This window comes from Ptychodera flava, chromosome 7 (genome assembly GCF_041260155.1).
Source record: "Ptychodera flava strain L36383 chromosome 7, AS_Pfla_20210202, whole genome shotgun sequence".
Lineage (NCBI taxonomy): Eukaryota > Metazoa > Hemichordata > Enteropneusta > Ptychoderidae > Ptychodera > Ptychodera flava.
In genome coordinates this window covers 41,637,889-41,660,459 of record NC_091934.1, presented here as the reverse complement: position 1 = coordinate 41,660,459, position 22,571 = coordinate 41,637,889, and the positions used below count along the sequence as shown (strand labels likewise).

General features: G+C 37.4%; 2 protein-coding genes and 1 long non-coding RNA gene across 3 annotated transcripts in view; 1 reads left to right on the top strand and 2 right to left on the bottom strand.

Annotated features, from left to right (window-relative positions):
* LOC139137587 (uncharacterized) overlaps window positions 1-22,571 on the top strand; it is a 47,989-nt gene that overhangs the window by 5,786 nt on the left and 19,632 nt on the right. The gene's annotated exons all lie outside the window — the stretch shown is intronic.
* LOC139137574 (uncharacterized) lies at window positions 1,577-4,475 on the bottom strand. The gene is made up of 3 exons (XR_011553411.1): window positions 4,336-4,475; window positions 2,094-2,178; window positions 1,577-1,839 (listed from the first exon to the last, which is right to left on the bottom strand). It is a non-coding gene; the product is annotated as an uncharacterized lncRNA (long non-coding RNA).
* LOC139136510 (uncharacterized) lies at window positions 11,628-15,191 on the bottom strand. The gene is made up of 6 exons (XM_070704235.1): window positions 14,776-15,191; window positions 14,080-14,271; window positions 13,650-13,892; window positions 13,051-13,196; window positions 12,003-12,478; window positions 11,628-11,782 (listed from the first exon to the last, which is right to left on the bottom strand). The coding sequence occupies exons 1-6, from the start codon at window positions 15,160-15,162 to the stop codon at window positions 11,628-11,630; spliced, it is 1,599 nt and encodes a 532-aa protein (XP_070560336.1). The 5' UTR covers window positions 15,163-15,191.

The window sequence follows — 22,571 nt, the reverse complement described above, 5'->3', positions numbered from 1 at the left end:
GGGTCATGTCTGTGTGTCCCCTTTCTGACAATTTTAGGTGGTCATCAGCAATATTTGAGGGACAATTTACCCAGGAATTTCTACAATATTATTGATAAATTGTATAGAAATAGTTTTAATTGTAGTGACTAGTATAAATGATTTTCAAAGCTATACAGCTTATTGGCTTTGGGTGGAACAATGCATGATAAAAATTACAATGCCATAAATATGAAATTTATAAACATAGGGGCAGTGCAATTCAGAAATTTAATAAGACTTCGCACGTAAAACCTGGATAGATTGGGTTGATTCTGTACATCATACTCATCCTCATCCTCAGGGGTCACGTGAAAATGAGGATGAGGATGACGCTACAGCGTCAGCTTCACCGGCGTCAGATCCGGTTATTCCCGAATGCGTCTGATGGAATGATAAGTGTAAAATTGACTTTTAAAATGTGCTCCAAGTTTCATATCACTGTAAATATCAATCAAAACACATTGGGTTTGTATTTCATAATATTTAGTAACCTCTCCTCTTAGTATCCGTTTCTCGCGATGTAGGTACAACGCAATATTCTTAGCCCTTAAAGTTCAAAGGCTGTATGTTTAATACGATGACTTTTCAGGCCTCAAGTCATAGCTACACAAGTTGATTGTTTTATATGTCCTCAGAATAATTAGGGCTTTCATATCGCCTCTCATGGTGGCGATTTTTACACATTTCGGACCATGTATACCTTTTTGGCACCAATTTTTTGAAAATCTTAACGCAAGAGTTGATAGGATACCAACAAACGTATCCATGGATCCATTGACTGAAAATAACGAACATTTCCAAAAAACTAGTCTGTATGGGATATTCTAAGGATAGAATATTACCTGCAAACAGTTTAACGATTCATAAGAAAGTTGTGAAAGAATGGACTTGTTATTTTCTTTAATTATGGGCGAATTTTATCATTCATCCGTCATCGGGTAGCGTAACTTTGGCAATCTTTGGATACGACGCTGAAGCTGACGCTGAGTAGCGTCATTTTCAGCGTCAGCTAGAAAGGTCACCTGAGGCTGAGGATGAGGATGAGGATGACACCCACTTTACCTTCGTTGATTCTGTCAGTGATGTTTTTTAAAATCAAGATGCAAAGGTGTCTAGAGTGCATCTAGATGAGAACACAATGAGAGTGAGGATTCATTGGGGATTGCTCAATTTCTCTTTTGGCTAAATGATGATATTTATAACTGGATCATTCTCTTGAAAATTTGATCAGAAGACTAATTGAGCCATCTCCTATGAAAACACACTGGCATGTTCAATCATAAACAACACAGAAACTGTTAGTCATTGATATAGTTATTTTATTAAAAATACATTTATATTCTGTAATCAGCCCCCAAACTCTGTTCACTTAAAAGTGATAATAAAAACTTTGTTAAGTATGTAAATTAAATAATTGTAATTATAAATTAATCATCATGATATCCTTTGAAAATGTTTCATAATTTGATTAGTTGTATTTTCTCTTTTAAATCCCTAACTTTTTAATTTATTAAGTAAATCACGAACAGTTGCCCCCCCCCCGTGCATATAAATCTTGAAGTTTTTCATATGTAAGATTTTTCTCCACCAATTTACTGCATGTGTAGTTTGATATTTTAATAACTGAATTGTGTGGTGGAGTGTTTTCTACAAATTTTAATTTCAGAGCTGTTACAGCATTGTAATGATGGTATTTTTTCTCCCAGGTGTTTGTTGTTTCTGTGACATTTTTTGTTTCCATGCATTGCAGATGCTGCTTCACCCTTCTGCTGGTCAAGATCATTTTCAGTGCCCTTGTGTCCTCAAGTGACCTATGAGCTGTAAAAGAAGATCAATACATGTATTGGTAAGTAACATTTATTTTCAGTAGATTTATGAAGTTCTAGTGTACTGTAGTGCAGTGTCTCTGCCTGTTTTTCCCATTCACTGTCTGCAAGAATGATTGTCATCACACAACACACAAGCCAATGGACATCCTATTCTGTCACATGTACCTTTCTATACTTGAAACTCTGACAGCCCTGTCAAGTGCATAAATGTATGAACCACGACATCAAAGTGTCATTACTCACCATTATACCTGCGTCTGGGAAATAGAACTTTAAAGATAGACTCCATTGATAGACTGGTTGTCTTCAGTACATTCTGAGACTTCAGCTGAAAAAGTATAATCCGTAATTTGTAAATTGTTCATCACTCTTCAATCAAGTTATTGACAATAATATGATTGTCATGGTAACAAATTTCTACTGTTTACCGAAAAGTACAGAGCAACATGTACCACTCTGTAATTGCTCTGGGGAGAACACTGAGTATATTTCCACATACATGTATCATCACATATGTGAAGATCTTATCTAAATTTGGTTCTTTTGTTGTATTTGTATTAATAGATTTTCATGGGTTTGCCAGCATGTATTTTTAGCTCCGCTGTCAGCGACACGGAGCTTATCAAATAGGTTGATTTTCCGTCGTCGTCCGTCGTCGTCCGTCGTCCGTCAACAATTGCCTTCTCCTCTGAAACCGCAAGTCCAATTGCTTTGAAATTTTATATGCAGCTCACTTGGGGTGACCTCACTTAAGTTTGTTCAAATCGGGGTGAAATTTGCATATTTGTATTTTTGGGGTATTTTTTGGTGTTTTTGGTAAAAAAATCTTCTTCTCTGAAACCGCTTGTCCGATTGCTTTGAAATTTGATATGCAGTTTACTTAGGGTGACTTCAGTCAGATTTGTTCAAATCGTGGTGAAATTTGCATATTTGTATTTTTAAGGCAATTTTTGTCATTTTTGGTAAAAAAATCTTTTAAAAATCTTCTTCTTCAAAAGTATGTACCTGTCAGATAGCTTTGATATGTGGTACATATGTCCCTAGGGATGATCTATTTCAGATTTGTTCAAATTGTGCAGAAATATGCAAATTTGCATTTTTAAGGCAATTTTTGCCATTTTTGGTCAAAAAATGTATTTCTCAAAAAGTACTGGTCTGATAGTTTTGAAATTTGGTATACAGGTTTCTATAGATGAACTAAGTAATATATATTGAATTTCTGATGAAATCTGTAATTTTGTATTTTTGGGGCAATTTTTGCCATTTTTTGTCAAAAAATGTGTATTTCCAAAAGTACTGATCTGATAGCTTTGAAATTTGGAATACAGGTTCCTACAGATGAACAAAATAATTTATTGAAATTATGCTGAAATCTGCAATTTTGTATTTTTGGGGCAGTTTTTTGCCACTTTTGGTCAAAAAATGTGTATTTCCAAAATACTCATCTCATAGCTTTGCAATTTGGTATACAGGTTCCTACAGATCACCTTAATGATATTTATTGAAATTATGATGAAATCAGCAATTTGAATTTTGGGGTCAATTTTTCCATTTTTGGTTAAAAAATGTGTTTCTCAAAAAATACTGGTCCAGCAGCTTTGAAATTTGGTATACAGGTTTCTATAGATAAACTAAATTGATCTTTTGAAATTATGATGAAATCTGCAATTTTTATTTTTGGGGGCAATTGTTGCCATTTTTGGTCAGAAAATTTTATTCTCAAAAAACTACTCATCAGATAGCTTTGGTTGACATGTTCTTAGGGATGATCCGATGTGATATATGCAAAGTATGATGAAATCTTCAATTGTTTATTTTTGCAGCTATTTTAGCCACTTTTTTCTGGCCACTGCATTGAGCTATCAAAGATTTAATTTCCACCTTCTTCGTCAACATGTGTCAAAAATAGTTATTCTCTACATAAACACAGCGGAGCTATATCGGCCGCTAGGTCGCTTGTTCTTATTTACAAGCCTTTTTGACCAAGTCAATATTCCTTAACCATGGTAACTTTGGCAATAACAAAAATACCATGCCTATTAACATGTACATGTATATTGTTTCTCAACTACAGTTTACACATGAACTGTTCATCTGCTCATCCAGTCTATCTATGGTAAGTTTTGTCCATACATGTAGTTGAATCTGACCCTACACAAATAATCTGTGTTTGCTAAGGCCAAGTAAAGAAAAGGTTAGTGTCTCATCCTAGACATCTTGCAAAAATGATGCAGTGACATGTTTTTTCTCCATTTTTTTCATTCTTCAACCAACAAGAATGTGCAAACAACATGAAGACAATATGCAGAAAAAAGGTTGATGCAGTGGGTCTGGATTGATGAGCGTGTGGTTGAGAAACAAACTTTATATTTTTCTTGGCCTAAGTAAACACAAAACAAAAAGACTTTATAAAAAATAACAAGAACTCAAAAGTTACCAGATTTTCACACTTTCTGATGTTAAAATAAACATAGTTACAACTTACTTCCCGACATAGCTTCAGTGAGTCAGCAAAATGCAAATTACAGTCTTTCATCCTGGCTACAATAAAGTCTGTCATTCCTCTTACATGGATTTCTTTGAAAAGTAGAGGATAGTCATAAGCATAACCATTATGGGCGACCATTACTGTAAGACAAATATGTTTAAAGGTCTGGTGAAATGCCCATGTTGCAAAATCACAGAAATACAGTTGATGGTCTATAAAACAGTTACATTCATTTCTTTTTTCGTTTAGCGCGCGTGATATGAAATATGGCAAAAGAAAAATGCAATGTGGGCGTGGTCCCCCGAGCCTCTCCAGTCGACTTTTTTCGGCTTTCCGAAGTTTGCCCGACGCCGTATCTCGTAACGGGAAGTAAAGTATTTAACACCTCAGTAAGCTCCCTACGGGGGGGGGGGGGGGGGGGGGTAACTTCTAGGGTTTCCGCTTACATGATCAGGATAGTGTCTCCTTCACTATGGGACAACGTTGTTCTTTTGGTGGCTGTGACAGCGGCAAGAACATGAACGGCTCAACTGTAAACTTTTTCAAGTTCCCGTCAAGTGTTGAATGTTTGAACCATAATGTACTTGTCTCTGCTGGTTCGTTACGATCGGCCACGGTCCCTTATAGTATAGGCTGAGCCTGCCTCGCTACTCGCTACACTGAAGGTTGGGACCTCAATGCAAATCAACAGCATGAACACCAACACTGAACGTTGTGACTGCCATTAAAATGCACTTGTCTACAACACGGAACGTCGGGACCGCAATGCAAATCGACAGTAACTTAAAACGTAAATGGGACTGTGATTAAAATGCACTGCAACTACAGCACGGAGAAGGTTGGAACCACGATGCAAATCAGCTGCATGAACAGCAACACTGAATGTTGAGACTACCATTAAACAGGTGCCGCAAACTAGTAAATTTCATGACTTTCGCAAAATCGTCACAAAACATGTTTTGAAGGCTTATATACCGATTTTTCGTATTTTTGACCTTGACCCAAAATTTGGAGGGGAAAGTAGAGCTGTTCGTAACTGCCCTCCCACTGGCATACACGGAAAATATGCCCTCCCACTGAATTTGATGCCCGCTGCCCTCCAGTATCTAAACTCTGCCCGCTCCCCACTCCCCACAACATTTCAAGATCCCTCTGCCCTCTCCCCCTACTGAAATTTCCCATTGCCAACTAGATGCCTACTAGGCAACCCAGATCAACGCAAACCGTGGGAGCAGCTGGCAGTATAGCTTGGAACATGCTCCCCTCTAAGTTAGGCGCTAAATCTCCCCTCAAGTTCTATCAACCACGCCGCTTTCCCCTCCCTCTACATATCTTCCGGTGCCCACTGTCAAAAATTTTCTCCCCGCCCACTGAATTTTGTGAAATTTCTACCCCGCCCACAGTAAATATAGATTTTTTTCTCCCCGCCCGCTGATTAGTTTTGAAATTTGCCCGCCCGCTGAAAACTTCGCACGAACACCTTTTTGCACGAACAGCTAGTTGGCGGCACCTGATTAAACGAACAACAACACGGAACGTAGAGATCGCGATACAAATCATGGAGGTAGAGTCCTTGATACAAATCGACAGCAACACGGAACGCGTCGTTGGGACGGCAATTAAATTGAAGAACAACGGGGAATACGGACCACGAGGGCCGCGATGCAAATCGACCGCAACATGGAATGTTTAAGACCGTGATTAAAATGCACAACACAGAACATCTAGACCGCAATGTAAATCAACTGCAACACCGAACCTTGTTGCCTCGATTAAAATGCGTATGTCTGCTATGTACAGCAAAAGTTTCAATTCTCGCGAGCGAGCGTTTCTATGCCTGCTGTACACTAGACGAAATGACGTCAAATTTATCGCGAGGGCTCGATTGCGTGTGTCCAAGTTTCAATTCTAGCGAGAGCCATTTATGCATGCTGTACACTAGACTAAAGGAAGTCAAATCTCTCGCGAGACTTGGCTCTATTGCAAATACGTACAACGGAAAGAACGCAATAATACGGAAGTAGACACAGTTTTTGCGAATCGCCGAGAGAGAAGCGCAGATTAAACAAAAGACTAAAAAACCCACTTTTTTTTCTTTATTTTACCATATTTTTTAAACAAAAATCAGTTTCGCCGCTGTGGCGAATGAGGATCGATTTTTTTTCGCCACTTCGGATTTCAATTCGCATTAGCGAACTTGGCGAATGGGCAGGGCGAACACTGTTTTGTTAGCGGATACCTTGCAGAGATAAGGCGGCGTTGGACCGCTATTCGATGTAAATGAACACCTGTGACGTCACAGACGGCCAACCATTATCTCCGCTATGGGAGTGACCTGAGTGTCGCAAAATGACCCCATGAAAGCCGGGCATAGAAATATCAAAAAAAATTAACACTTGCGCGTACTTTTAGGTTGCAATTCTGTTGCGAGTGTAATAGTATTGACCCCCTGGAAGATATTCAGTCACACGAACGGGACCATTTCACCAGACCTTTAACAAGTATGACAGTGAACACATAGTGCAGACCTAATCACCAGGCACCCAGCATCCATTCAAGGTAATCTCCAAGCAACAGTCTGTTCATCATTATTAAAGGGATAAAGTCACTATTTTTGACATTATTTTGGTTATTTTAGTTTTGTAATGTATCAATGTTGTTCTGCTCACTAAATAATGCTTAATCACTGGTTGTTAAAGTTCACATGAATTCTTCTTTAGAACAATTTTTACCTTCTCGTGTCTATTTATAGACAGAGAAGGTATTAGAGTGAAAACCAATATGCTGCTGTCAAGAACTTCCGTCTGTCAAGACTTCCGTCTGTCAAGATCCGTTGACGTCATGCCATTGTGATGGGTCATATCATAAAGTGGTGGGGGTGTTCATGGCTCAGGTTGAGGTGTGGGAGAACGATTTTGAGCTATGACAAAAATCAAAAGGGACTTAGCGGCATAGCCACAGTGTTAAGCCTTTCTCCAAGGTTTCTTAGTTGACTACAATCTATTACAGACTACTGAGCTGACGTTAGGGGTACTCACTTTGTGTTTGCTCACTCTGTGAGCGCTAGTGTTTGGTACAGAGTTGCGTGGATATCCCCTCATGGCCTCATGTGATCTGGGCCTGTTGCATAATCTGCAGAGATTATCATATGCCTCCAAGTCTGAAAACTGTCATTGTGTAAGCCTGTCGGCATTTTCCTTGCATTTTTTCTCATTTAATTTTGCAAAATATCGGCGAGTACCTCAATATTTCAAGATAACCCTTTCTTCCCAATCGTTTCCTGGAGTTTCAGAGTCATATGAACGAAAATGAGTGAAAGTTTTAGACAGGAAAATCGGACGTCGGCCATGTTCAATGTTTACAGTACAATCAGAAGTTTACGTGGAGGAATTAACCAACAAACACAGGATGTTCATGATGCCCGCCCTCTAGAGGCAGACCCTCCTATATGAAGTACCACATTTGATGCTTGTGGAAAGCTTGACCACACAATGGAGCATTTAAACTTTTAGAAAATGACAAATTGAATAAGAAGGTATTCAGAAAATGTCAAATACTGAGGAAAAATGCGCAAATATTCAAAATAAACAGGTTAACTGATTGGTCAGCTATAAAAAACAATGAAAATGTTTATGATCAAAAGTTTTTGAGATGCGCACATTTTAACAAATACAGAAATTATTAACATTATAAATATAAGACCAAACTATTTTTTCAGGGATGGGAGCGGTTGGAAATGAGGGGTGAGAGACAAAGGCACTCCTATTGCTGCATGTGGATGCAGCCACACCATTTCATTTACAGCATACTTATTCACTGTGTTGTGTTCAAGTTCCATATTGTACTGACTGTCATACAAGGATAACATAAGCAAATCAAATCAAATTAGAAAAGGATCAATGCTGTTGTGTGGATTTTGCTGAACATGGCTGATATTTCGCCCTATATATTTGGTATCCAGCAAAGGCATATTTTGATGTAAAGTCAAAATTAACACTACATTGCTGACAATATATTTTACCGTTTCTGCATGAATTTTCTTTTTTAAATTATAGTATATTAGTACTTCAAACAGATTAACAGTTATCGTGATGTCAACCCATAATTTTACATCACAAAGACTGTAATTCTGCCAATTTTTTTTGTTTTTCAGTCATTTTTACCTTCTCGTGTCTATTTATAGACAGAGAAGGTATTAGAATTGAAAACCAGTATGCTGGTGTCAACTACTTCCGTCTGTTAATACTTCCGTCTGTCAAGATCCGTTGACGTCATGCCATTGTGATGGGTCATATCATAAACTGGTGGGGTGTTCATGGTTCAGGTTGAGGTGTAGGAGACGATTTTGAGCTGTGACAAAAATCAAATGGGACTTAGCAGCATAGCCAGTGTTAAGCCTTTCTCCAAGGTTTCTTAGTTGACTACAATCTATTACAGACTACTGAGCTGACGTTAGGGGTACTCACTTTGTGTTTGCTCACTCTGTGTACGTGTGCACGCTAGTGTTTGGTACTGAGTTGCGTGGATATCCCCTCATGGCCTCACGTGATCATGGGCCTGTTGCATAATCTGCAGATGTTAGCCAGTCGGCAGTTTCCTTGCATTTTTTCTCATTTAATTTTGCAAAATATCGGCGAGTATCTCAATATTTCAAGATAACTCTTTCTTCCCAATCGTTTCCTGGAGTTTCAGAGTCATATGAACGAAAATGAGTGAAAGTTTTAGACAGGAAAATCGGACGTCGGCCATGTTCAATGTTTACAGTACAATCAGAAATTTATGTGGAGGAAATATAGTCACTAAACAAACACTGTTCATGATGCCCGCCCTCTAGAGGCAGACCTTCCTATATGAAGTACCACATTTGATGCTTGTGGAAAGCTTGACCACACACAGGAGCATTTTAACTTTTAGAAAATGACAAATTGAATAAGAGGGTATTCTGAAAATGTCAAAAACTGAGGAAAAATGCGCAAATATTCAAAATAAACAGGTTGACTGACTGGTCAGCTATAAAAAATGAAAATGTTTATGATCAAAAGTTTTTGAGATGCGCACATTTTAACAAATACAGAAATTATTAACATTATAAATATAAGACCAAACTATTTTTTCAGGGATGGGACAGGTTGGAAATGAGGGGTGAGAGACAAAGACACTCCTATTGCTGCATGTGGATGCAGCCACACCATTTCATTTACAGCATACTTATTCACTGTGTTGTGTTCAAGTTCCATATTGTACTGACTGTCATACAAGGATAACATAAGCAAATCAAATCAAATTAGAAAAGGATCAATGCTGTTGTGTGGATTTTGCTGAACATGGCTGATTTAATATTTCGCCCTATATATTTGGTATCCAGCAAAGGCATATTTTGATGTAAAGTCAAAATTAACACTACATTGCTGACAATATATGTTACCGTTTCTGCATGAACTTTTCCTTTTAATTTAAATTATAGTATAGTAGTACTTCAAACAGATTAACAATTATCGTGATGTCAACCCATAATTTTACATCACAAAGACTGTAATTCTGCCAATTTTTTTTATTTTTCAGTCATTTTATTAATTTTTGCACTGCACAAGATGATTGAACAAATTGCAATGTTTGAATTTGTAAACTCAAAGAATAAAATCCTTTGGTCACAAATTAAATTATTTTTTGAAAAGAAATTTACTCTTAAACACTTTTAGCATATATTCTTTACACGGTCATGTATTTCAAGGAAATATGCCTATCAAAAACAGTAATTTCTTCACTTTCAATTTTTTTTCAATACTATGACAATTATCAGCCATGACGCTTTACAAACACAATACCAGATAAGCGTTTTTCATCATTTCCACAGGACTCTTTGGAAAATCCATTTAAAACAGTTAAAAGTGACTTAAAATGATCACTTGGTATACAGCACATTTAATTTATAGATGCCAGGTTGTGTATTTCACATGCACTCAGGTCAGTAAGGAAGTGCGTCATTACTATTTTGGACTGTTAATTCTTATTTCTGAATTATTTAACTTTTTTCACATTGAACTATCTTTAGGCAGTTTATACTGTAGCTTAGAATTTTTTTGATGATATATTTAATCATCTCTTTATTTGGGTTCTTTGGGTCCACACCCCACCTCATGCCCCTACATCATCAACTATTTACCAACAACTGCATGCCAACAACCAATTACCTGACCTGGCCACACATTAGAGAAGGTACAGCGTCATTGACGGTATTTTATAAATTTTTGCACTGCACAAGATGATTGAACAAATTGCAATGTTTGAATTTGTAAACTCAAAGAATAAAAATCCTTTGGTCACAATTAAATTATTTTTTGAAAAGAAATTTACTCTTAAACACTTTTAGCATATATTCTTTACACGGTCATGTATTTCAAGGAAAAACATGCCTATTAAAAAAAGTAATTTCTTCACTTTCAATTTTTTTTCAATACTATGACAATTATCAGCCATGAGGTTATACAAACACAAGACCAGATAAGCGTTTTTCATCATTTCCACAGGACTCTTTGGAAAATCCATTAAAAACAGTTAAAAGTGACTGGAAATGATCACTTGGTATACATTTAATTTACAGATGCCAGGTTGTGTATTTCACATGCACTCAGGTCAGTAAGGAAGTGACTCATTACTATTTTGGACTGTTAATTCTTATTTCTGAATTATTTAACTTTTTTCCACATTGAACTATCTTTAGGCAGTTTATACTGTAGCTTAGAATTTTTTTGATTGATGTATTTAATCATGTTTTGGGTTCTTTGGGTCCATATCCCACCTCACGCCCCTACATCATCAACTATTTACCAACAACTCCATGCCAACAACCAATTACCTGACCTGGCCACACATTAGAGAAGGTACAGCTTCATTGACGGTATTTTTGGTACATACCAAAATTTAAATGTTGAAAGTAATCATGCATTTCGTCTGTGTATAGAGTGTGAGTTGAGCTGTGGGAACCAGCGATCGAGCCCATTTCCATAAGCAGAACAATATAGATAATATTCCACAAGAAACTTAAACAACACAAATAATGACAAAAATAAGCAATTTTATGCCTTTAATACCCAACATGGACATAGGCTTATTCATTCATTACTGAAATCTAATCAATCTTACAGGTCCCATTAATAGAAATTTTTCATTCAAACTACAATAATTGAGTTGTGATTAGCAATATGCCCAATACAAGAAACAAAAAAAAATGATTTTTATTGTTTTTTCTTTTGATCAATAGTTTAATTTGTTTGTAAAACTTTGTGATATTATTTGAGTGTACTTGCCTGGATAAATGTGCGTGGTAGTTTTTCCTCTACATCCTGTACAAGGGTGGCTACCCAATCTAAGAAGGATGGTAGTGCTGTGGATAGTTTTGATTTGCCCTGTAACATTCCCTGGGAAATACCTGTCTTCATTGCAACTGAAAAGGGAACATTTGAAATATAATATTTATTCCTGTGAAAATAATCAAACCCATTTCATAATCATGCATAATATAATAATAGTAGAAAACATTAATATTGTGATTTAAATTGCCCAGAAAAAAGGAACAGAAAAGGAAAAGCCCAGGATACCAAGCTGTTTTTTGAATTAACTTTCAGTTGTGTTTGAACTTTGTTATTTTAATACTCTATACTAACCTATTGATTTTATCTTTGCAGAAGTCTTAACAAGAGTTGAAAACTCAAGAGGAGTTTCCAGATGCTGGATTCTGTGGGGTATGTATGCACTGGCACCAATCTCTATGATACTATCTCTGTGTGTGTTTCCACCAGTACCCTCTAAATCAAAGATAATAAATATCCTTGATTGCATAGAGGGTATTTGTTCGATTCCAGCTTCAGTCCCAGTACCATAGGTAGATGAAGTTGCTGCAGCTTGAGTACTGGCATTGGTGGTAGCAACTGTGCTAGATGGAGTGGTTGTGACAGTAGGTGTTGCTGAAGCCATGTTGTCTTCAGTGATGACAGTCTCATCCTCATCACTGCTGTCACTCTGATCAACAGCCATACTTTTGCCTACATATTGAACAGTTGTCACACCAGTGGCTCTAATACTGTCCATTCTAGTCTTCTCATGCCGCAAGCGACGCTTCCTGCTCTTCTTTTGTGCAGCTCTGTGTTTGAGAGATGCAATTCACAAATCTAATAATTCTAATAGAAAAAAGACTGTAGGTACATTGTATATCACCTGGAGCACTTGTAGAAAATGCCCTATCTCAATAAAATGCTGTGTTAACTATAGACTGCTAAAATGTATGAGACTCATAAGTAGAAAAGCAAACAGTGCAGCCAGACTGTCATTGCACAGATATAAATTAATTTGAGTTAATACCTACTTCTGCATCAACTTCACGTTACATTTGACACTGCTCTATTATTTTTTAAAACATTTTTGTTAAGGGTTGATTTCCTTAATAATGAGCGTGTGTGCAATCCCTGATTTTCATGGATTTTGAAATTCACCAGAATTCAGTGAAGAATTGATGATGCATGTGATCGCCAGAGATACTTGACGCACACAATGCTTTAGTAATACTCTTTGTGTGAGAGTATGATTTGAGGGCTTAGTGGGTAGTGAACCTATGAATTCCTCAATAAAATCAATGTAGAATGCAAACATTTGATGTCATTGTGACAAACTACTAATTATACAAATGTAGAAAGGTGCCATAAAGATACAGTATACCTTTTCTTGATGACTTCCTGATTTTCATTCTCTGCTTTCTTCAGTCGCCACTGTCTTTGCTGCTCTAACACTGCTCTAACTGCTGTTTCAGGAACATCAACTTCTAAGTAAAGGAACAGCAGCAGTTTCCAAATTGGTCCAATATTCTAGGTAAGTAAAATATTTATGTCTTTAGTTTTAATTCATATCTGAAACACAATTGGTCTATTTTCTGTGCTATGGTTTGTCAAATCATTGTCACTTGTGTATGATAATGATTCAACATACCTAAATGATGAACTCTGTGAGATGCATTACAAATAAAATATTTACTGTACTTATTCAAGTAACAGCATGATGAATATCTCCTTTTGTGAGTCACTCCAAAATGATCTGTTTCCCCTCAGCCTTCACCTGTGAGAAACAGATTAATATGGGCGACTCACAATCCCTTGGGTAGACAGCCATATACTGTTACCCTCATAGCAAATCAATAGATGTAATGGTAAGGAATAAAATGTAAGGAATAAAACAATAAAAAACACTCAACATGCTAAACTATGATTTTGTCACATGTCACATTGAAGTGTATTATTAATGATGTTATTTTCCAATTTTACCTTGTACAAGATTGCCATATCCGTCTTCATACAGTAGTGTTTGTGACCTAGGTAAATCCTTTTGTCTCTGTATTTTAGTGCCAGGGAGTGGAAGGCCTCAGCAACATTTGTTGTGAATTTACCAGCAGGATTGATATATTCTTCTGGCTTGTTAGCTACTTTCTGCATGATGTCTGTGAATTTCTTTAACTGTTCTGGACAATTCACCAAGTTTGTAGTGCTGTAAGGCTTACCATCTTTCTTCTGAAAATAATTTTAACATTTAAAAAAAATTAAAAAATGTAAATTAGACACATTTCCATTGTAGAAGTACAAAATTTTGTCATGGAGAGTGGAAGAAGACATTTTTCATCATTATATTATTAATAATAGCTATGACACTTGCTTCTTTATATTACAGGTGTATGAATGCCCTGACAATGATACACACCTTTGGATGAAATCTGCACCATTCTGAAGAATGATCATCAGAGTAATGTCGTGGAAAATTCATCACTGCCTCGGCAAATTCCTTGAGAGGATTTTCTGCTTTCAGGATGTCTTCCGAATTAACAAAGTGATTGAATGACTCCTTGAATGCATCCAACACTTTTGCTGTAAAGCGTTTGCACTTGGTATTGCACTGTTGAACAAGAAAATTTGTAACAAAAGATATTTTTTATAGTATTTCACAAAGCCATATACCACAATACCTTATTATACACCATATACAATGACTGACTATTCAATATGGATATAATACTCACAATAACTTCAAAATATGGTTTCATAATTTATGGAGTAGTGGCACCCATGCAGATATCCACAATATGATGAATAAAATAAACAGAGTAGTCTTAATCTACTGTTTTGATTGACACATCACTGCTGTAAATTCATAACATATCGCTAGTTGTACATTTCACATATACATGTAATTTGGTTGATTCTGTAAGCTCACATCAACTTTGCTGTATTGCAACAGAAGCAGATAATTCCTAGTGAATTTTAATGTAACCATCATAAAATTTGTGTTGGTGTAATAAAATATTAAGTTTAACCAAGGAATATTAGTTTTGCTTCTATCATCCACATACTTTCCAAACGTAAAAGTTTCCAACTTCCTTCCAAAGGAACCCAATATTACCTTACATTTCACTTGTGACAAGTTTGCCAATTCACCATAGAGAGTTTTCTGCACATGATTGCTGCAGTAAGTGACTTCAGCTTCAGGGAACAACTCCACCAATATATTGCCGAGAGCTGCATCTTTGTCTGCAATCAACCGACTGATGGTGATACCTGAAGCTTTGACACTGTGACAGATTTCACTAAACATGTCTCCCTCAGCCCCAGCACTTGTTCCCTCCCAATTGTGTCCCTGGCCAAGTTTGGTTCGGTGAGCTCTGAAGGCGATCTTCCCACTCTTCAGATCATGTAGGGTGAATGAACTATTATTAGCATTTCTTCTGCTTCCATAGAAACCGTCTGCCACTGCCTCCCAGTTGTGCTCATCACCCCGCTCTTTTACCATACGCTGCACCTCACTGCAAGACCAGTCACATAGTGCAGTTTACATCCGTCTCAAATGTGGACTCTGCTACTTTGGGCAACCCCAGCAGATCCATCACATCACTGTAATCTTTGTGATACTGACCAGACATTAAAAATGACATGACAGTGTATGTGGGCAGCCAGTTTCTTGGTCTTGTCACCCCCTTAATTTTTTTATCATTGACCAATTCCATCTGATTAAAACAAACATTACAATTAAATCTCAGAACATTTTTTTCAATTGCATGACACAATTTTCCCTCTCGACATTTTCCACAGTTTGTTTGCTCCACAAAATTAATAATAGTTTCTGATGTTGTAAGGATAGGATTGTGAGATGATTGAGTTGAAAGAGATGAATTTATTAATGATGACGGAAAAGAAAATTCTTCTTGGGAAATATATTGATTTGATTTTTCGTGAAGTGATATTTTATCTGATTGTAATGCAATTGGGATTTGTTTGATTGGCTAATAGGAGATATGGTAAAATTTGTAGTAGAATTATTAGATGGATCTATTTGGGGCCTTCAGTAGAAGACTCTGCACTGACTTCCAGTCCGTCTGGTACAAGAGCTAGAGAGAATGGGAAATGACGAGAAAGTTTAGTCTCAACTAATGCGATGGGTGTAATTAAGTGTCAAAGTAACGAAGCCCTAGCTGCAGTCGCAGCTCTTGTAGGTTTTTTCTCCCGGCGAGTACGGGTTGCAACGGAAAAATGAGATCTTTTTCCGTGGCAACTCATACTCCCCCGGGAAAAAACATACGAGAGCTACGACTGCAGCTAACGAAGCCCCATAGACATCAGATCGCATCATTGGTGCAGTGAATCACTATACTATCGATGTTTGTACTCCACATGGAACATTGAAAACATCACAACAGTGTACTTCCCTCATTCCGAAGAATGACAACACAATGAACTTCCTCACACGAAAAGAAACGAAGCATCGGGCGACACTTACCACTTTCCGATGCGGAAGTAAAAGTCCCGAAGTCGGCATCTCCCGATCCCGGTATCTTGTGCTGCTCACTCCAACGTACATGACTGGCAGCAACAGCCACACGTTGTCTTTTGGGTTTTCGGGGCATTTGTATCAAAATCTCTCCAAAATTTCGTGGAAAATTTCACTTTTGACAAAAAGTTACACACCGATCGTCAACTACCGGCCTGTACAATTTCGGTCAAGTAAGGTTATGTTTACATCTGTGTACGCAAGCGCAGTAGGCAAGTCTCGCGTTTAACGTGAACTTTGGACTCACGTTACTAACAAGATTATGCAAATTTTATGCTAATATCACTAGGGAAAAGATACCGGTGCCCCATCTTAAGAAGCCAATATTTAACAACACTAACATGTATACATAATGACATATCTACTTTACATTAGAGATAGAGAGCAAGTTTTGTCAGTACATGTATAATAACTGTAGTTCACCTGTAGACTGCCATTATAAGTGAAAATATAATTTTGGATAAAATTCCAATATCAATTATCATATTTTGTTGTAAACAGCTGCAATTTCAAACACCCTATTTGAATCAAGTGCATTGTTATCAATTGTCAAACATCTATAAAAGCACAGATGTAGTTAGTTTAGTATTGTAAAAAAATTATTCATAGTTATCTCATGGACTTCAATGTACAGTGAGTCAACCATTTTGGTGAAATGCCATCATGCACTTGTAACCTTGCTGTTCTAATCAAGCACAATATCAATTATCATTTGAGAAGTTTGCTTTAGAGTTTTCTCATAGATTTAATGTATAGTGAATAAACATCAGTGAACTCCAAAAATCAAATCTGTACACACATTCACTTTTACCTTCAATTTCAAGTAAAGTACATTTAGATTAATTATCACGTACTGTACATGTAAATGTAGAGAAAAATATATATCTCATTGTTTTGGAAAAAATGTAAGTTTGCCCAATAGAGTCCCATGTATTATAATATGAGTGATATTTATGGACAAAGCACATTTTGCATTCTTATATTTGCGAAAAAAATTGTGATCCTTCCAAAAGGCATGCGTGAAATTTCATGAACCTTCAAAAAATGTTTGCACAAAACAATTGCAACCCTCTCAAATTTTTGTTTCATCCCTTTGAGGGAGATTTTAAATTATTGCAAGTCTGAAGTGTAGACTTGATTGCACTGTAATTTTAATAGGGGCATTTGCAAACAATATCTGAATTTTTTTATTGCCTTCCCTCTTTCAGCATTGTTTGTGAATGCAGCCTATACGAGAGGCATACATATCATGAATATACATGTATCTTTGTTACGAGAGGCATACATATCATGAACATACATGTATCTTTACCTCTATGTATAATATATATATATATATATATATATATATATATATATATATATATATATATATATATATACGACAAATGGATTTGCAGGCAAAGTATAGTGCTCAATGCATTTCTGCAGGGCGGTAATACTGAGAATCTAAGAACTTGTAGTTGTCACTCTACAGGCTGTTTCATGCGCTAAGCAATCATCATGAGTGAGGATTTAGCGGGAATGGGACTGTTTATATTGTGTTGGATGTGAGCATGCAACTCCATATAATTCACTCAGACAGCAAATCAACCCTCAACAAACGAGCAGAATTCCTCTCAACATGCAGACACCGCAGCAAATTCCTCCTCATTAATAACTGACCTGCCATTGGCCGCAACCGCTTATTTGAATATGCTTACTCACCTGCAACACAATATAAACAGTCCCATTCCCGCCAAACCCACAGTATAGTGCTCAATGCATTTCTGCAGGGCGGTAATACTGAGAATCTAAGAACTTGTAGTTGTCACTCTACAGGCTGTTTCATGCGCTAAGCAATCATCATGAGTGAGGATTTGGCGGGAATGGGACTGTTTATATTGTGTTGGATGTGAGCATGCAACTCCATATAATTCACTCAGACAGCAACAAACGAGCAGAATTCCTCTCAACATGCAGACACCGCAGCAAATTCCTCCTCATTAATAACTGACCTGCCATTGGCCTCAACCGCTTATTTGAAAATGCTTACTCACCTGCAACACAATATAAACAGTCCCATTCCCGCCAAACCCACAGTCCTGATATATATATTGTTATGTAGGTCATTTCCCCCACACTCGTGACCTGAGTTCAATTAGTCTAGAACATTCTCAAGGTCACTGCCCTTGATGACCTAACAACCTTGAATTCAATTAGTCATGTTTGGAATGTTCTGGAAAGTTGATTAGTTGTGTAAGGGAGATAATTTTAGAACAGTAATTAGCATGTCAATAAAAGTTCTAGATTGTTCTTATATGCCTTTATAAAAGGGACGCGCTCAGCTTCCAGTCAGACTTTTGGGATCGTGTCTCTTGTGTGTTACTAAACTCCAGCAGTAGTCATTCTCAAGACTTTCCAAGACCTTCACTGCCAACGCTGGATTTATACTTTGGACTTTGTGCAACTACAAGCCTGCAAGCCGAAGGACTGTTCATTCATCCGACTGACTGTTACAACTCTGAGACTGGAGCTTTGCCGTCCCAGCTGAGATAAGTAGTCTGTACACTTTAAAGCTTGTATTCTATCCCTAACTTAGCAATTAGTTTTATTTTCGTAATAAATTTTGTTTAAACGGAAACTGCTGAGTTCACCCTTTTGTTCGTTTTCTCTGCACGTAACAAATTGGGGGCTCGTCCGGGAGACGAATATTTTGAGCCGTTTGACAACATTTTGACAGCCTTTCAAAACTACTGTATACTGTGAACTCAGCGAAATTTAATCATGGCGGAATTTAAACCAGACGAATTTATGGATGACCTTGATCAGGACACATTTAATTCCCTCAGAAAAGACAACCTCATAACACTGGCAATTTCCTTAAAGTAGAAGTCAAAAGATCTATGCGCAAGAGGGAAATACAGTACCGTATTGCCAAACATCTAGTTGATTTAGGCCAATTTGAGGAATCCACCCTGAAAGATTATGAGCCCGAGTCTACCTCTGAACTCAGAAAATTAGAATTAGAAATGCAGACAAATTTGGAGATCAAGAAACTAGAATTACAAATGAGAGAGAAAGAATTACAAATGGAAAAAGAGAGACAGGCAGATTTGGAGCTTAAGAAATTGGAATTAGAAAAGGAAAAATTACAAATGGAAGAAAGGGAAAGGCAGGAAAAATTACAAATGGAAGAAAGACAGAGAGAGAAAGAATTGCGATTAGAAAAACAGCGATTACAGGTAGAAATAAAACGTTTAGAGCTTGGACAGTCAGGAAAATTCTTCCTTTCAGACAAGTTTGACATCACTAAGCATTTCAGGTTAGTTCCCCCTTTCCAAGAAAAGGATGTTGATAAATATTTCCTCCATTTTGAGAAAATTGCTCAGAGCCTGAATTGGCCTAAGGAGTCCTGGTCTATGCTTTTGCAGAGTGCTTTGGTGGGTAAAGCCAGAGAAATTTACATTCAGTTGTCAGTAGAGCAGGCTTCAGATTATGATTCTGTGAAGGAATTAATTCTCAAGGGCTATGAGTTGGTGCCTGAAGCTTACCGTCAGAAATTTAGGGATTGTGAGAAGGTGAAGGATCAAACTTATGTTGAATTGCTCGAACAAAAGAACAACTGTTTGATCGTTGGTGTTCTTCTGAAAAGGTCAGTCAGAATTATGACAAATTACGACAACTTGTTTTGATTGAGGAATTTAAAAGGTGCATCCGGAGTGACATCAAGACGTTTATCAATGAACAAAAGGCAGATACATTAGAGGTTGCTGCACGTTTGGCCGATGATTATTCATTGACCCACAAATCTTCATTTCTCAGCAAACCATCCCAGTCCTTTTCCTACAGAAACAATGCAGGTAAATTTAACTCCTCCTTTTCATCCAAGAATTTTTCAAAGGACAGTAGAAAATCAAATGACAACAGTTCACAGAGTTCAAGTAACACTCCCACATCATCAGATCCCAAGTCTCAATCTCCAAGTCTCAATCTCCTTCTGACAAACAGTTCGGTACACTTTCTTGTAATTATTGTAAGAAAGACGGCCATTTAATGTCAGAGTGTTTCAAATTGAAAAGAAAACGTGAAGATCAAAGTGGTCAAAGGGATCTAAGCCAACTGGCTTTATTTCTTCATCAACTCGATTAGAGTCTAATAATGTGTGCAACACATTTTCTGAGGTTAAACCCCTCTTATCCCCAATTAATGAGGTCAAGGTCAATTCTTCTCAAGATAGCATTATGGGTATTTTCGAACCATTTATTCATGATGGTTTTATATCACTTTCTAGTGATTTCTCTTCCGCTACCCCTGTCAAAATTTTAAGAGATACCGGGGCTTCCCAGTCTCTTTTGTTGGCAGATACCCTGCCGTTTTCTGAAAAGTCATTTTCAGGTTCTAAAGTTCTTATTAAGGGGGTAGATTGTAATGACTACATTCCTGTTCCTCTCCATAATGTCTATTTGTCTTCGGACTTTGTTTCTGGACCTGTGACTTTAGGTATTAGGCCTTTTTTGCCTTTTGAAGGGATTCACCTTCTTCTTGGAAACGACCTTGCCGGGGACAAGGTCATTACTAATCCACTTGTGACTGATAATCCTAGTTTAGATCAGGATCCTGAGCCAATTGAACAAGAGATACCCGATTTATTTCCATTCATGTGCCATTACTCGAGCCATGTCAAAGAAAACTTCCGAGAATCAAAATACTCTCAAAAATAATGTCACAGATGTTGACTTAAATGACACCTTTCTCAGTCAGGTGTTTGACACGGAGCATTCCGTTATCCCTCGTGGATTTGAAACTTCCAGTAAAACTTCTGCTGACCAAAGTCAGACATTTTCTAGATCAAATCTCATTGCAGAACAACACAAAGACCCAGATATTTTGTGTTTGTTTGACAGGGTAGATGATGAAGGTAAAACTTCAGATAGCTCTGTTTCCTATTATACAAAATCTGGTATTCTCATGCGTAAATGGAGACCTCCAGATGTTTTGGTTGATGACGACTGGGCTATAAAACATCAAATTGTGGTTCCAAAGCCCTATCGTGCTGAAATATTGCGCCTGGCCCATGAAACCCCTGGGCTGGTCATTTGGGAGTAAGGAAAACTTATCACAAAAATTCTCAGTCACTTTTATTGGCCTAATCTCAGGCAGGATGTAACACATTTCTGTAAAACTTGTCACACATGTCAGATGGTAGGAAAGCCGAATCAGACCATTCCAAAGGCCCCTTTACAGCCAATTCCTGCATTTCAAGAACCATTTAGTAGGATTCTAATAGACTGTGTTGGGCCCCTACCAAAAACAAGATCAGGAAATGAGTACATGCTGACAATAATGTGTACATCAACTCGGTTCCCCGAAGCCATACCACTGAGAAATATAAAGACAAAGACTATAGTGAGAGCTTTAGTCAAATTTTTCACTTTATTTGGCCTCCCTAAATGTGTCCAGTCCGATCAAGGCTCCAACTTTATGTCTGGTATTTTTCAACAAGTAATGGATCAGCTAGGCATTAAACAGTATAGGTCATCCGCCTATCATCCAGAAAGTCAGGGTGCTCTTGAGCGATTTCATCAAACTTTGAAAAACATGATTAGGACCTACTGTTTTGACACAGAGAAGCAGTGGGATGAAGGAATTCATTTTCTGCTCTTTGCTGTTAGAGAGTCAATTCAGAGTCTCTTGGTTTTAGCCCATTTGAGCTTGTATTTGGACATACAGTCCGTGGCCCACTTAAGCTCGTTAAAGAGAAATTCCTATCAGACGATGATGATTGTCTGAATATTTTGCAATATGTGTCAGATTTTCGTACAAAACTCTCTAAAGCATGTGAATTAGCCAGAGAAAATCTTGAGTCATCTCAGCAGTCAATGAAAACCAAATATGATAAAAGCACCTCAAAACGGAAGTTTGAACCAGGTCAAAAAGTTCTTGTTCTACTTCCAATTCCTGGCAAACCACTCCATGCTCGTTACTTTGGGCCATACCTAATTGATAAGAAATTGAGTGATTTAAATTACATCATAATAACACCTGACAGGCGAAAACAAAAACAGCTATGTCACATAAATATGCTTAAGCCATATTTGGATAGGGATAATCCTACTAAAACAAAGCCTGTCAGTGTAGTCAGTTCAAACCATTATGAAGATAGTGATACTGAAACTGACTTGAGTGAAAATACTCTAAACTCAAAGCTGGGCTCGGTCAAGCTTCAGAACTCAGAAATCCTGGAGAAGCTGGAGTCTACAAAGTTGGCACACCTCCAGCCAGAACAACAACAACAGGTGAAAGAACTGCTCCACGAATATAAACACCTGTTTCAAGATGTTCCAACGAGGACAAACGTCATCTATCACGACGTTGATGTTGGGGACAGTAAG